This window comes from Oryctolagus cuniculus, chromosome 8, assembly GCF_051225735.1.
Source record: "Oryctolagus cuniculus isolate XC-2025 breed Fujian yellow rabbit chromosome 8, ASM5122573v1, whole genome shotgun sequence".
NCBI classification, from domain to species: Eukaryota; Metazoa; Chordata; class Mammalia; order Lagomorpha; family Leporidae; genus Oryctolagus; species Oryctolagus cuniculus.
In genome coordinates this window covers 75,459,421-75,475,294 of record NC_142874.1, presented here as the reverse complement: position 1 = coordinate 75,475,294, position 15,874 = coordinate 75,459,421, and the positions used below count along the sequence as shown (strand labels likewise).

General features: G+C 39.1%; 1 protein-coding gene across 2 annotated transcripts in view; it reads left to right on the top strand.

The window, feature by feature from the left end:
- USP53 (ubiquitin specific peptidase 53) overlaps positions 1–15,874 on the top strand; it is a 55,841-nt gene that overhangs the window by 26,071 nt on the left and 13,896 nt on the right. For both annotated transcript variants that reach the window (XM_089302875.1, XM_089302876.1), the window contains 5 exons: positions 4,612–4,774; positions 5,668–5,820; positions 7,057–7,203; positions 8,175–8,910; positions 11,963–12,039. In XM_089302875.1, the coding sequence (XP_089159001.1) occupies positions 4,612–4,774; positions 5,668–5,820; positions 7,057–7,203; positions 8,175–8,910; positions 11,963–12,039 (1,276 nt within the window). The remainder of the gene's footprint in view (positions 1–4,611; positions 4,775–5,667; positions 5,821–7,056; positions 7,204–8,174; positions 8,911–11,962; positions 12,040–15,874) is intronic.

The window sequence follows — 15,874 nt, the reverse complement described above, 5'->3', positions numbered from 1 at the left end:
CTGATCCTGGCAGGAGCCAGGAGCCAGGTGCTTTTCCTGGTCTCCCATGGGGTGCAGGGCCCAAGCACCTGGGCCATCCTCCACTGCACTCCCTGGCCATAGCAGAGAGCTGGCCTGGAAGAGGGGCTACCGGGACAGAATCCGGTGCCCCGACCGGGACTAGAACCCGGTGTGCCGGCGCCGCAAGGTGGAGGATTAGCCTATTGAGCCACGGCGCCGGCTATGACTTTGTAATTTTGTCAGAACTCAATGACTTGTCCATTGTAACTGCATAATTTTATTTTATGTAAATTGCCAGTAAAACCAATGAATACTTTTGATGTCCAAAAATAAACATTTTGCTTAAATTACTTAGTGTTTTGATACTAGGGTTTAAGGAGTTCCATCTTGAGTCAGTGTGTAACATTTGGAGTGTCTACTTTGCATCTACACAGTTTAAATTGTCAAAATTTGTAGGAAGAACTGCATCTGTGAATCTCCCTGTGAGGTGTTTTTGTTTGTTTTTAAACTGGTCCCTCAAGTCTATCTCAGAATCCCAGCTGAATGTGTGTTTGAAAAAGCTCCTCAGGATTTCCTTTTTTAAAAGGCCCTCTCCCTGCAAAACCCGGTATTCAGAATGCTTTGTGATATTTTTGTGTTATTTTCAAAGCAGCTTTGTAGAGGTGTAAAGTGCACCCAGTTTAAGTATGCAATTTGAGTTTTGATGGATGTATACACCTATTTCACTGTACAGTCAGTATATTGAATGTTTTTATCATTCCAGAAGAGTTCTGTTGTGCTCCTTTTTCCTGTCAGTCGGTTTGTCATGTCTTGGGCCCAAGAAATCACTGATCTCACTATAGATTAGTTTTGTCCATTCTACAGTTTTATATAAATGGTCTTTTGCAGTACGTTCTATTCTGTGTCTGGCTTCTTTCCCTTAGCATACTACCTTTAAGATTAATTTGTATTATTTGTATTAGTGCTTCATTTTTGTTGTGTTCCTTTTGATGGCTATACGACAATTTATGCATTTGCCTGTTGAAGAATGAACAATCTTTGTGTGAACATACATTTTTGCCATTGCTCTTAGGTAATGCCCAGAAGTGGAATTTCTTGGTTGTATGGTGTATGTTAAATTGTACAAGAAATTGCCAAATGGATTTCCCCAGTGGTTGATAGAATTCCCGTCAGCAATGTACCAGAGTTCCTGTCATTCCATGGTCCCAGCAGCAGTGTGTTGGCAGTTTTTAATCTGGCCCTTCTAAGTGGGTGCATCATACTGTTTTCACTGTGATTTTAATTTGCATTTCCCTTATGGTTGATAGTGTTTTCAGCATCTCTTCATGTGCTGATTGGAGATTCTTGTATCTTTTTTTGATCAAGTGTTTGTTCAGGTGTTTTGTCAGCTTTTCCAATTGGATAATCATCTTGTTAATGAGTTGTGGCAATCCTTTATTCCATCCAGAAGTCTTCTATTAGATGTATCTTGCTTATTTTTAAAGAATTTTTTCATAGTGTCTTCCCAAGAAAAGAAGTTGTTAGTTAATTTTGATTGAAATCATTTTATAAATTTTGTTTTTCTATGGTTTGTTTCATATCCTGTCTAAAGAATCTTTACCTTCCCCAAGATAGAAAGATTTTTTCTTTTGTTTTCTTCTGTAAGTTTTGTAATTTTTATTTGATTTATTCTGAGTAAATTTTTGTGATTTATTGGTAATAGGGTTGAAATTCTCTTTCTCATCCACTATCTGTTTCAGCATTTGTTGAACTGACTTGCTGGTATTCTTCTTTGAATTGCCTTGGAATCTTTGTCAAAAATCAATCAACCATGTGTGTGGAGAACTTTTTAAAATTTATAATTAAATCTTCATTTAGAAAGTCTATAATTTCTGCCAACCAATTTTTTAAATGATAATGTTTAAGTTGTATGACAATAAATGGGACGGCCAAGAAGAAAACCACCGTACATGGGAAAAATGATGGCTCCATCTCACTGTCTCCTTGGCAGTGGGATTACCAGCTCCTCCACATCTTTGCCAACCAATGGCTGATGGCGTGGCCATCTTTTTATGTATCTATTTTCCACCTGCATATCTTCGTTGAATTCAAACATTTTGCCCATTTTTTTCGGTTATTGCGTTCTTGTTACTGGGTTTTGAGAATTCTTCATGTAGTCAGAAAAGACCCAGATATATGATTGGAAATAGTCTCTCTGAGTCTGTGGCTACTTTCTTACATGTTATAAATAATGACTTTGACAAAGTCACTTTTGATGACATCCAGCATATTAATTTGATTATTTATAATTTTATTTGTGTTTAATTAAAATTATTTGTAATTTTAATGTTACTTTTGACTGATCCAAAATCACAAATACTTCTCATGTATTTTCTTGAAGAAGTACTGTGGTTTCCATCTTTCCTTTAGGTTTATAGTCTATTTTGAGTTAATTTTTGTATATGATGTGAATTAAGGGTCAAAATTAATCTTTTGAAATGATTTATATTTGAAGGCAGAGAAAGACAAATAGAAAGCACTTCTGTTTGCTGGTTTTCTCCCCTGTGCCGCCGACAATGGCCAGAACTGGGCTGGGCCAATGAGTTAGAACTCAGTCAGGTCTCCCTTGGGGGTTGCAGGAGCCCAGTTTCTTGAGCCATCCCTGCTGCCTCCCAGGGTCTGCATTAGCAAGAAGCTGGAGTCAGGAGCCAGAGCCAGATGTTGAACCAAGGTATTCTAGTGTGGGCATGGGCATCTTAACTGCCAGGTAAAACTCCTGTCCCAAATGCATCTTTGTGTGTGTGTGTATGTGTGTGTGTGTTTTAAGATTGTTTATTGGGGCCGGCACTGTGGCGCAGCAAGTTAATGCCCTGGCCTGAAGTGCCGGCCCATATGGGTGCTGTTCAAGACCTGGCTGCTCTACTTCCAATCCCATTCTCTGCTATGGCCTGGGAAAGCAGTAGAAGATGGCCCAAGTCCTTGGGCCCCTGCACCCACATGGGAGTCCTGGAAGAAGCTCCTGGCTCCTGGCTTCAGATCAGTGCAGCTTTGGCCTTTGCGGCCAAATGGGGAGTGAACCAGCGGATGGAAGACCTCTCTCTCTCTCTCTCTCTCTCTCTCTCTCTCTCTTTTTCTCTCTGCGTAACTCTTTCAAATAAAATAAAGCTTTTTTTTTTTTTTAAATATTTGTTTATTTATTTGAAAGGCAGAGAGAGAAAGAGGTCTTCCATCCACTGGTTCACTCCCAAATGGCCACAATGGCCAGAACTGGGCATATCTGAAGCCAGGAGCCGGGAGCTTCTTCCGGGTCTCCTGTGTGGGTGCAGGGGCCCAGGGGTTTGGGCCATCTTCTGCTGCTTTGCCAGGCCATAGCAGAGAGCTGGATCAAAGGGGAGCAGCTGGGACTCAAACCCATGCTCACATGACATGCTGGTGTCACAGACGGCTTAATCCTTTGCACAACAATGCCAGCCTCTCTATTCATTTTTTCTGAGGCCAATGCCACACTATCTTGATTACTACAAACTTATAACAAGCTTAGAAGTCATAAAGTGTCTACACATTTTTCAGTCAATATTAAGGTTCCATCCATTTCCATATAATTTGAGAAACATCTATCAGTTTTCACACACAAGCCTGCTCTAGGTTTTCATAAGGTTTACACTGAGTCTAAATTGAGAATTGACATATTAATAATTTTGAGTCTTCTCACCCCCTGAACAAGGCATCTCTCTTTTACATAGGTTTCCTTAAATATCTCTCAAGGTTTTTTGTTGTTGTTGTTGTTGTTGTTGTTGTTGTTGTACAAGTCTTAAATTTTGAGGGCCGATGTTGTTGTTTAGTAGGTAAAAGCTGCCTCCTGCAGTGCCAGCATCCCATGTGGGTGCCAGTTCGGGTCCCAGCTGATCTACTTCCAATCCGGCTCCGTGGAAGTGTGCCTGGGAGGGCAGTAGAGGATGGCCTGGGTGCTTGAGCCTCTGCACTCATGTAGGGGATCTGGAAGAAGCTCCTGGCTTCAGCTTGGCCCAGCACCGGCCATTGTGGCTGCTTGTGGAGTGAACCAATGGATGGGAGATTCTCTCTCTCTTTCTCTCTCTCTTCCTCTCCCTCTCCTTCTCCCTGTTTGTAGCTCTTTCAAATAAACAACCAAATCTTTATTTAAAAAAAAATAAACCTGAAATGTTTTTTACCAGATTTATCCTTAAGTATTTCACATTTTGAAGGCATTGTAAATATTTTCAAATTTCATCCTCCAATTATTTGTTGCTGATATTTAGAAATATCATTGAATGTTGTATATTGATCTTACATCCTGTAACCTTGCAAAATTCCCTGATTAATTTCAGTAGTTTGTGAGGTTTTTGTTTGTTTTAGATCCCATTGGATTGTCTACATATGTGGGCATATCATCTGAAAATAAAGATGCTTTTTCCTTCTTCAAAAAAAAATGATAATGTTTAAAAAACTTATTTACTAAATAAGATTAATCATATCATATGATGGACAATTGAACTGCTACCATCTAAGTGTCTTTAAAACTTTTTTAATTTCAGATCAATTCAGAATCTTTGCCTTTTCGTGTAAACACATTGATTAAGAGGTCTTATTTTATTCTTTATGGTTTTTAAAAAGGTTGGAGCTAGATGGAAAGATGTGGTCTCCAAGTGTATTCGTTGCCACTTCCAGCCACTGCTTTTGTTTTATGCAAACCCAGATGGCACAGCGGTTTCCACTGAAGATGCACTTAGGCAGGTGGTCAGCTGGTCACATTACAAATCCGGTGCAGAAAATATCGGTAATTATTTTAAAATAGCATTTTTTAGTGTTTTTCTATTATAATGAACTAGGAATACTAGTATATTGAATATAAATGAATGTTGAGGATAATGTCAAAATTGAGTTTCATCACAATGGGGTTTAGGGAATTCTAGTACTTCTTGTTATGTTTAGAAAGGGAACTTTCCTTTTCAATGTGAGGATAATGTCAAAATTGAGTTTCAGTACAGTGGAGTTTAGGGAATTCTAGTACATCTTGTTGTGTTTAGAAAGGGACATTTCCTTCTCAGTGAAGTGAGAAACTTCAGGTGTCAGGCACTGTTACACAGCAGAGAAGAGCTTCTTACCTGGGAGCTCTATCAGTGAATACTGAGATTTAAAATGATTTAGTGGGATAGGTGTGGCACAGTGGGTTAAGCTGCATTTAGTGATGCCTACATCTCATATGACAGTGCCTGGGGTGGAATCCCATCCCCACTTCCATTCCAGCTTCCTGCTATTGTGCACTCTACATGCAACAGGCTCAAGTACTTGAGTCTCTGCCAGCCATTTAGGAGTCGATGGAGTTCTTGACTTTGGCCTGGCCAGTTCTGGCTATTGCCAGTATTTGGGCAGTGAACCAACAGATGGAAGCTGCTACTGTCTCTCTGTCTCTCTCTCTCTTATTCTTCTTTTCAAATAAATACAAATAAATAAACTTTAAAAAGTGATTAAGTCACCAGAAAAAGTTCAAAGCAGCTAGACCATTTGGCACTGCATTATTAAGTACATAAATATCCTTAGACAATGTTAATCCTTTTAAGTTTTAAGTAATTTTGTCTGTAGTCTTGAAAGTATCTGAACTATAACTCAAACATTTCCTTTCCTGGTAGTAAGGAAAACAGTGACACACTTTCACTTATTTTTTTTAAGGATGTGAAAAGCCCACAATTTATAAGTCAGATAATTCGAAAGAAAATGGAGTTGGCGACCAGGCCAAACAGAGAGAAAACCAGAAATTTCAAACTGATAATATGTCATCATTTAATCGGAGCCACATTCAGACAAGTGGAGGGAGAGGGCCAGGTATGTGTTTAAGTTGTCTTTTTACATTGTTACTGAACATGATGGCCACTTGCTTTCTTTACTAACTGAATCTGTAATTACTGGAGAGAATTATGAAGAAGGGAGATACTTCACTGGCTGTGTTAGCGACATAGAGAAAATGACAAGTAGATTACCAAATGTCTTTTGATTGATGCATTTCTCTAAGAGCTATAGTTTACCTGACCAGTTTGATTCCCAGAATTGTTTGAATTTCTCATGCACTCAGAGCTGTGGTAGGGCTGAGGCAGTCTACCCAGTAAAAGAAAGATCTGATAAGGCCTTTTTGTCAAGGAGTTAACACACAGCTTGAAAAAGACAAACATATTAATAATTTGGCATATATGCTAAAATTAAGTGGTTATTGGTGAATAGCTCAGAGTTGCTATAATAGTATTTTGTTCTTTTCTTTATTTTTATTCAACCCTGTATTAGATGCCATGACTGTGACTTGAGCCCAAAATGAGGCGTCACAGTGCAGTGTGGAGTTATGGTTTAGAAATACATAAAACTTAGTTGTGTGGATGTTCAGGATGATTTTATTGATAACTTTGAAATGTTATTAATGAAGTAATATCAGACCATTAAAATGACCCAATGAATCCAGAATGAATAATTATCATCAACAAAGGTTTATAATACAGGCTTTTAAAAAGTCTTAGTGAGACTCTCTTTTTCCCTCTCATGAATTCTTGGTACTTGAAGATTAAGACATTTTTTGGTTTTTCAAAATACACCTACTTTAAGTCCAGTAATAGTGTGTATGTGGTTGAGAGCACAAGCTTTGGAATCAGAGATGTTGGGCTCATATCCCAGTTCTACATTTACAGGGGATGGGAATGTGGGCAAGTGTCTAGTTTGTCCTTGCCTGAAATGGAGATAGTAATTGTACTTAATTTAAATGAGGATACATTTCGAATAATACCTGGCAAATAATGATCAGCTAGCTTTAGCTCTTGGTATTTAAATGGCAAGTCAGTTTTTTCTCTTTTTATGCTTGCTTTTAGGGCCATGCAAGAAATTTTAAAATAAAACAGTATATGTGCAGCATCAGGAAAAATCATACCGAGTTTTTAGTTAGCATAAAAATGAGTTCATTGTGTGCTTTAATCTGTGTTTTAAATAAGTAAAACCTTAAAATGTTTATAGAGTTCTGTTTTTACTTTTGTTAAATATTTTGAGAAATGATCTGTAACATTGAAAGAATTTCTTTTACAGTTAAGTTCACTCACAATGATCAAAGGGAAAAGATAAGAGACATTTCCAGAGAATGTGCACTGAAAGCCATTGAACAGAAAAATTCACTTTCTCCACAAAGGAGAGATTTAGAGAAAGGACAAAGAAAAGATTTAGGCCGGCATAAAGGTAAGTGAAGAGCTTAGAGCATTCATTTAAAAAGAGACTACTAAAAATTTTACTTTAAAATTGAGTGTCATAACATTAAACTTAATTTCTATGTGTTTATGTATATCTATATGTTTGTTAGTGTGAGTTCTTTATTACACCTAAACTAAACCTAAAAATGCAGAGTATTCCTGATTTTTACATAATTGTAGCCTGAGAGACTAGTGTTTTGTGTTTTGATTTTTTTAACTTTTATTTATAAATGTCCTTCACTCATGTGGAATATTCAAATAATAAGGGGGGGTTATACAAAAAGTGACAGGGCTTCTTTCCCTGAAATCTCTCACCTTCGTGTGACCTCAGTTACTAGTTTCCAAGTCGTTATAAGCATGTCTTACTTTCTGTGCATTTTTACTCTTCTTTTTCTTATGGCATAGTTGGACTCTAGAGACAGGTATCTGCTGCAGTGATGTCCCTCTACATCTCCAGGTGTATTTTTTGGGTATAGCCATAGCACAAAGTCATTTCGGAGGAAGTGCTGGGTCAGGGTATGTTTATTTTTAATTTTGACAGATGTGATGTGTCTCAGTTGCCTTCTGAATGGCTGCTGCACCACCAGTGAGTGGATGTCTGTTTCTTCACTCGCAGCAGCAATTGCTTTAATGCATGTTTAAGTCTTTACCAGTATATTTGGTGACAAATATTTCTCTGATTTTTGTAAATTGATCTAGAATGCTTTTTTTCAAAAAACTGTTTGAATTATCTGCCTCTTAGATAATTTTAAAAAGTCTGTTTCTTTTATAAAGGCCTCATTAGCATAAATGGGGACTGAAGAAGCACTTTTTCTCCAAGTGTGCAATATAATTACTTACTATTTTCCAGTGATTGCTTTACCTTTCTTCTCAAACAAGATATTTGTCTTGTGATTAAAAAGTGACTCTAAAGAGTTGTTTATTTGTAACTTTAATTATTAAACTGTGTTTTTTTTAAAGATTTGGTTGATGAAGACCTGTCACATTTCAAATCTGGATCACCTCCTGCTCCAAATGGCTTTAGACAATATGGAAATCCACATCTGTATCATAGTCAAGGAAAAGGACCGTGTAAACATGACCGAGTTGCCCATCATGGTCGAGCTGCGCAAGTAATAAGTTCAAGTAAATCCCAGATTCTTGCTCCAGGAGAGAAAGTGACTGGCAAAGTCAAGGCTGACAGTGGCACTGGATATGATACAGACAGCAGCCAGGATTCGAGGGATAAAGGAAGCAGCTGTAATAGCAGCAGTAAAAACCGGAACCGAGGTTGGAAACCTATGAGAGAAACATTAAATGTTGACAGTGTTTTTAGTGAAAGTGAAAAAAGGCAGCACAGTCCAAGACATAAATCAAATATCAGTAACAAAGTTAAATGTAGCAAAGACCAGAATTTTAGTAATTGGCCAAAAGAGAATCCGAAACAGAAAGGTTTAATGACCATTTATGAAGATGAAATGAAGCAGGAAATAGGAAGCAGAAGTTCCCTGGACTCTAATGGAAAAGGAATGGAGAAAAATAGAGGCTTTGTAGAGAGTAAAATTCATGGTGACAATTGGCAGATACAAAGGACGGAGTCTGGATACGAAAGCAGTGATCACATCAGTAATGGATCTACTAATTTGGACTCACCTGTTATTGATGGACATGGTACTATAATGGAGAACAGTGGTGTTAAAGAAATAGTATCCTTAAGGTAATGCATAAAGTGAATGAATGATACTCTCTCTACCATCCTCTCTTGTAAATTGCAGTAATTTTTAGAGTTTGGGGTCAGTTAACTGCAATAGAAACCACATTTTTATTTGATATTTCAGATTTTAATTTTAATAGTTATTTTCTGATTCCAGAAATAACAAGTTATTTTTAGGAAAGTTTAAAATAAATATATTACCATTGTTTTCACCACTGTTATTTATTGATTTGTACTACAGATTTTTCTTTTTTAAAAGATTTTTTTTATGGGTTCAGTGCTGTGGTGTATCAGGTAAAGCCATTGCCTGTGGCACGGGCATCCCATGTGGGCCCCAGTTTCAGTCCTGGCTGCTCTACTTTTGATCCAGCTCTTTGCTAAGGCCTGGGAAAGCAGTGGAGGATGGCCCAAGGCTTTGGGTCCCTGCACCTGTGTGGGAGACCTTGGATGAAGCTCCTGGCTCCTGGCTTCGGTTTGGCTCAGCTCTGGCCATTGTGGCCATTTCGGGAGTGAACTAGCGGATGGAAGACCTCTCTGTGTCTCTCTCTGCCTCTGCCTCTCTGCCTCTGCCTTTCAAATAAGATCTTTAAAAAAAAAAAAAAAAGATTTTACTTATTTATTTGAGAGGTAGAGTTAGAGACAAAGAGATGAAGAGACAGAGAGAAAGGTCTTCCATCCACTGGGTAACTCCCCAAATGGCCGCAATGGCCAGAGCTGGGCCAGTCTGAAGCCAGGAGCCAGGGGCTTCTTCTGGGTCTCCCACATGGGTGCAGAGACCCAAGCACTTGGCCATCTTCAACTGCTTTCCCAGGCCATAGTAGAGAGCTGAATCGGAAGAGGAGCAGGTGGAACTAGAACCATCATTCATGTGGGATGCTGGCGTCGCAGGAGGAGGCTTAGCCCACTTTGCTTTAAAGCATAGACTTAAATTGGCTGCATCTCAGTCACTAAGTAGATTGTTTAACTTTTCAGTCTGTGTGATTACTCATCATATCTCTGACATGTGCAATTCGATTTGAGCTGTATTTTTCCCTTTAATGATATAAAAGAATTTAGTTGAATAACTAAGATCATGTTTAAGTTAATTAATTCTGAATGTGTACATTTATTATATTAGTAGTAGTACAGTCACACTTGTCAGTGTAATTTTTTTAAAGATTTATTTATTTATTTGAGAGGCAGAGTTACAGAGAAGGGGAAAGATAGAGAGATCTTCCATCCACTGGTTCATTCCCTTCATGGCTGGAGCAGCTGATGCTGGGCTGATTTGAAGCCAGGAGCTAGGAGCTTCTGGGTCTCCTGTGTGGGAGCAGGGGCCCAAGCACTTGGGCATCTTCCACTGCTTTCCCAGGCCACAACAGAGAGCTGGATCAGAAGTGGAGCAGCTGAGACACGAATGGACACACACATGGGATGCTGGCACCGCAGGCAGAGGCTTAACATACTACGCCATAACACTTGTCCCAGTAATTATGTTTTAAAAGTTTTATTTGAGCCGGCGCCGCGGCTCACTAGGCTAATCCTCCGCCTTGCGGCGCTGGCACACCGGGTTCTAGTCCCGGTCGGGGCGCTGGATTCTTTCCCGGTTGCCCCTCTTCCAAGCCAGCTCTCTGCTGTGGCCAGGGAGTGCAGTGGAGGATGGCCCAAGTCCTTGGGCCCTGTACCCCATGGGAGACCAGGGGTACCTGGCTCCCGGCTTCGGATCAGTGCTGTGCGCCGGCTGCTGCTGCGGCCATTGAAGGGGTGAACCAACGGCAAAGGAAGACCTTTCTCTCTCTCTCTCTCTCTCACTGTCCACTCTGCCTGTAAAAAAAAAAAAAAAAAAAAAAAAGTTTTATTTTGAAAGGTAGAAGACAGAGCACATGATTATTATGTCGACTGACTCACTCTGCAAATGCCTGCAAAAGCCAGGGCTGGACCAGGCTGAAAACAGGAGCCTGGAACTTCATTCAGGTCTCCCATGGGGGTGGTAAAGACCCAAGTACTTGAGAAATCATCTGCTGCCACCCAGGTTGGGCATTAACAGGAAGTCAGATTAAAAGTGGAGGGAGGTGGGGCCGCCACTGTGGCATAGCGGGTAAGCTGCCAACTGTAGTGCTGGCATCCCATACGGGTGCTGGTTCAAGTCCTGGCTTCTCCACATCTGATCCAGCTCTCTGCTATGGCCTAGGAAAGCAGTAGAAGGTGGCCCAAGTGCTTGAGACCCTGCACCTGCATGGGAGACCTGGAAGAAGCTTGGATTGGGCCAGTTTTAACCATTGCGGCCATCTGGGGAGTGAACCAGCGGATGGAAGACCTCTCTCTGTCTCTGTCTCTCTCTGCCTCTCTCTTTCAAATAAATAAATAAATCTTAAAAAAAAAAAAAAAAAAAAAAAAAAGCTTCTGAAGCCAGGTCCTTTTGCCTTATGCTTACAGGCCACTTTAAGAAAAAAGTGGAGGTGGGACCCAAACCCGGACTCTGAGATAAGAGAAGCCGACATCCCAAGTGGCAGCTTAATGGCTGCAGTTCAACACCTGCCCCTTCTCTGTATTATTCTACAACATGCCCACGGCTTAGTGACTGATTTCTCAAGTCAGTCTAACCTCTTTTTCTGCTTTTAATCCTTCTAGAATATCTTAATTTGATATTAGCTGTGTCTGACCACATTCATTATTAAGCTAGATTTTCAAAAATCAGCTGCTCATATTTTATTAAAATAATTGTTTCAACAAGAACTCAAGGAAACTCTTTTTACTTGGCAAGACAATTTCATAACACTTCTTGGAAAAAGTAGCCTAGGGTAGTAGAAAAATCAGGGCTTGATAACCATAACCAAATAGACTTGAATTTTCATTATCAAGCAAATTAATTAGACTTTTACAACCTTAATATCCCAATGCAAAATGAAGACCATAACTACTTGTAAGCACTGAGAGCTATAAATTAAATAATGTACATTAAGCCGTATGGCATAGATTAGTTGTTTAGTGAGTATTAATTTCTTTTCTTTCTCTAAAAAATAAACTAAGATAATCCATGAAAACTGATATGTTTGTTGTGTGTTTTATTTTCTAGTGATCAGCTTAAGATGAGTAACTCAAATTTAGAACACATGGACTGTAACTCCCATCAGAATAAAAACCACATAGGAGGTAAGCATTTCACTTAAATATAATCGTTGCAGTAAAGAATAGATTGCAATAATTTATTGTTTGCTGTTTTGACACTAACTAAGAGGAAATCCTATATGGCTATAGAAATTATTTAAAAGTAACTTTGAAATATCAATGAACAAATCATTTAAATTAATGTATAAAAGCATATTCTAATAAAGATAGTTGAAAGAAGGCAATCAGCATTTGTTTTTGTATGTATATTGTCTGTGCATGCTATGTTTTTCTCATATTCTTCAAAGTATTATGTATGACTTTGATTAGCTAAATATGCTTTTCAATTTTGTAGTCTTTTTTTTATTATTTTATTTATTTGAAAGGCAGAGTTAGAAGGAATGACAGAGAAACAGAGTGAGTGAGAGAGAAAGAGAGAGAGAGAGTGAGAGAAATATGTTACATCTGCTCGTTCACTCCCAAAATGGCCACAATGGTTGGGAGTGGGCCTGGCAGAAGCCAGGAGCCTGGAACCCCATCTGGGTTTCTCATGTAGTGGCAGGAGCTCAAGCACTTGGGCCATCTTTCTCTGCTTTCTCATGCACAATAGCAGGGAGCTGGACTGGAGGTGGGGTTGAACCAGCATCCACATTGGATGTTGGCATCACAAGTGATGGCTCAACCCATTGTGCTACAATCAATGCCAGCTCTTTTGCAGTCTACTTGCAAGGATGGTGGGAAAGTGCAGTTTTGTAGATGCCTGGAAATGTATGTGTAAACAGCTTTAATGACTACTTTATGAATTAAGAACAAAGAAAAAAATCGATAAAAAGCTTTCTGGGAAAGTTCAGTTTGGAAACAATAAATAATGTAGTGTATGGCATTTTTCTAGGTGATTTGTTAGCAAACCAGAGCCAGCCAGAAGCAAGAACAGATATTTGAACTTGTACAGCTTTCAGGATTGCTACTGGAGAACATATCTGAAGGATCTGGGGAAAGAGAGATCAAAGAAAGTGATGAGCGAGGCAGTTATTGATGTTGCAGCCAGGCAGTGTGTTCCGATTTTAGAATTCAGAGGGAAAAGAGGCATATAATTTTTCACAATAAGAAATCACCACAAACAACAAATTTTAAAGTCTTTTAGTCTCTATCGTCCTTAAGACTTTTGTGGAGATTATTTTTCAGGTTGCAGACATTGAACATGATTAATTGGTAAATTATTTTGTTTTCATCAAATGTTATAATATCAGAAGGAAACATTTATATTAAGGAAATAACTTTCCTTTCCCATATTAAAACGTCTCGCCTGTTTAAAAGATCTGATAAAAGTCTGGTAACCAAGTATTACAGGAAACAGTAGAGGGTTGGCCAGGAATCAGAGCAGAAGCCTGTGAGGTTGAACAATAACTGCAAGTTCAGTACTCTTTTCAAAATTATGCTTGCTTCCTGATGGTTATAAAAACACAAGGTCATAGGGATTTTGATGGTCCAGAGAACATTGCTTTATGAGCTTTGCACTGACTTTCTGGAATTACATAAAAGAGTATGTATGTAATGCACTTAATTTTTTTTTGTTGTGGCAAAGTATATATAACATCATTGAGAATTGTGTTTTTAAATGTATAGGTGTTCAATAAGTACATTTACATACAATGACTACCATAGGAGTAAAGAACAAATAGAAGGCACATGTTGTGGTGCGGTGGGATAAGCCACCGGGTGGGATGCCTGCATCCTATATCAGAGTGCTGATTCAAGTCCTGGCTACTCTGCTTACAATACAGGTCCCTGCTTATGTGCCTGGGAACCAGCAGATGAAGGTCTAAATACTTGACTCCCTGCCACCCATGTGGGTGATCCAGGTGAAGTGACTAGCTCTTGGCTTCAGCCTGGCCCAGTCCTAGTAGTTGCAGCCATTTGGGGAGTGAACCAGCAGAGAGGTGATCTCTCTCTCTCTCTCTCTTTCTCTTCCTATCTTTGTCTCCCTCTCTCTCTCTTTTAAATAAATAAATCCTTCTAAAGAAAAGGACAAGTTGAAAAACTGACAGAAAAGAACACCTATGGAAAAGTAAAGTTAGGAAAAAATAAATATGTAGTGGTGTATCATTATTAGTGATTTATTAGCAACATAGAGCAGTTCAGAAGCAAATAAGATGTTTAAATGTCTACAGAAATCAGGATTGCTATTGGGAGAACACACATGAAGGATTTAGCAAAAGTAAAGGCCAATGGTAAGCTAGGGGTTATTGATATTGCATTAACCTTGTTGTACCACAGTGGCTGACGTCTATCTCCAGAGCTTTTTATCTTCTCAAACTGAAATTGTCTACCCATTAAGCAACTACTCTACATTTCCCCCTATCTCCAGCCCCTGGCAACCACTATTCTACTCTGTATCTCTGAAATTTGACTACTTTAGGTACCTTATATAGGTAAAATCATATAAAATTGCCCTTTTGTATCAGCATAATGATCTCAAGGTGTGTCAATGTTGTCATATATCAGAATTTTATTCCTTTTTTAAAAGCTGAGTAGTCCTTGTATTCTGTTGTATGATATATTCCATCTTGTTTATCCATTCATCAGCTGATGGACATTTGGGTAGGTAACTGCCTTTTAGCTATTGTGAATAATACTGCTGTTAACATTGGTTTGCAAATAAGTTTACATCCCTGCTTTCAGTTCTTTTGAGTATAAATCCAGATGTGCACTTGTTGGATCCTGTGTTTAGTTTTGGAGGAACTGTCATATTGCTTTTCAGAGCAGCTCTGTTACTTTACATTTGTACAAGCAATGCACAGGTTTCCACACTCTCCATATATTTGCCAACACTTGTTATCTTCTGGTTTTTAAAATAAGTTTCTTATTATGGTTTTGTGTAACCCATTTTAATTGAACTACATAAATATCACTATTTTAATGTTACTCCTTATTTTGTAAACTTCAAAGTCTACCATAGTTTTCTAAGCTGGTCTTTTCCTTGAGCACCTTTGTTAACCTCCCACCCTGTATTCCCTTCCCCAGTCCAGGACTGAAAATATGTGAGGAAGTGACATAGGAATGTTTTTCTCAAACTGAAAACTTGTCATTTTTTTCGTATCTTTATACCTCACAATTTCATTCTTTGTGACTGCATGTGATTTTATTGCTCTTCTACTGCACACTTATTTTTTAAAGACATTTATTTATTTTAATTAATTAATTGATTGATTAATTATTTGTAAGGCAGAGTTACAGAAGCAGAGGCAGAGAGGTCTTCTGTCCTTTGGCTCACTCCCCAAATGGCCACAACGGCCAGAGCTGGCCTGATCCACAGCCAGGAGCCTGGAGTTTCTTCTGGGTCTCCCATGTGGATGCAGGGGCCCAAGGATTTAGGCCATCTCCTAATGTTTTTCCAGGCCATAGCAGTCAGCTAGATCAGAAATGGAGCAGCTGAGACTTGAACCAGCACCCCTGTGGGATGCCTGTACTACAGGTGGCGGCTTTACCCGCTATACCACAGTGCTGGCCCCTGCACAGTTAGTTTTCAGTGTCTTTTATTTTCATCTACTTGAAAGGCAGACCAAGATATTTATCTATATCTAAATCTATATCTATGTCTATATATGTCTCTTCCATCTGGTGGTACATTCCCCAAATGACTATAATAGCCAGGGCTGGGCCATGCCAGAAGCCAGGAGCCTGAAACAGTCTGAGCCTCCTTTGTGAGTGGCAGGGGCCCAATCACTTGAACCATTATCTGCTGCCTTTCAGGATGCATTAGCTGGAAGTTGGATTGGAAGCAGAGGAGCCTAGACTTGAGCTGGCTCTTTGATACAGGATGTAAGCATCCCAATCAGCCTTCTAATCTGCTGGGCCACAACACCCACACCCACTGAAA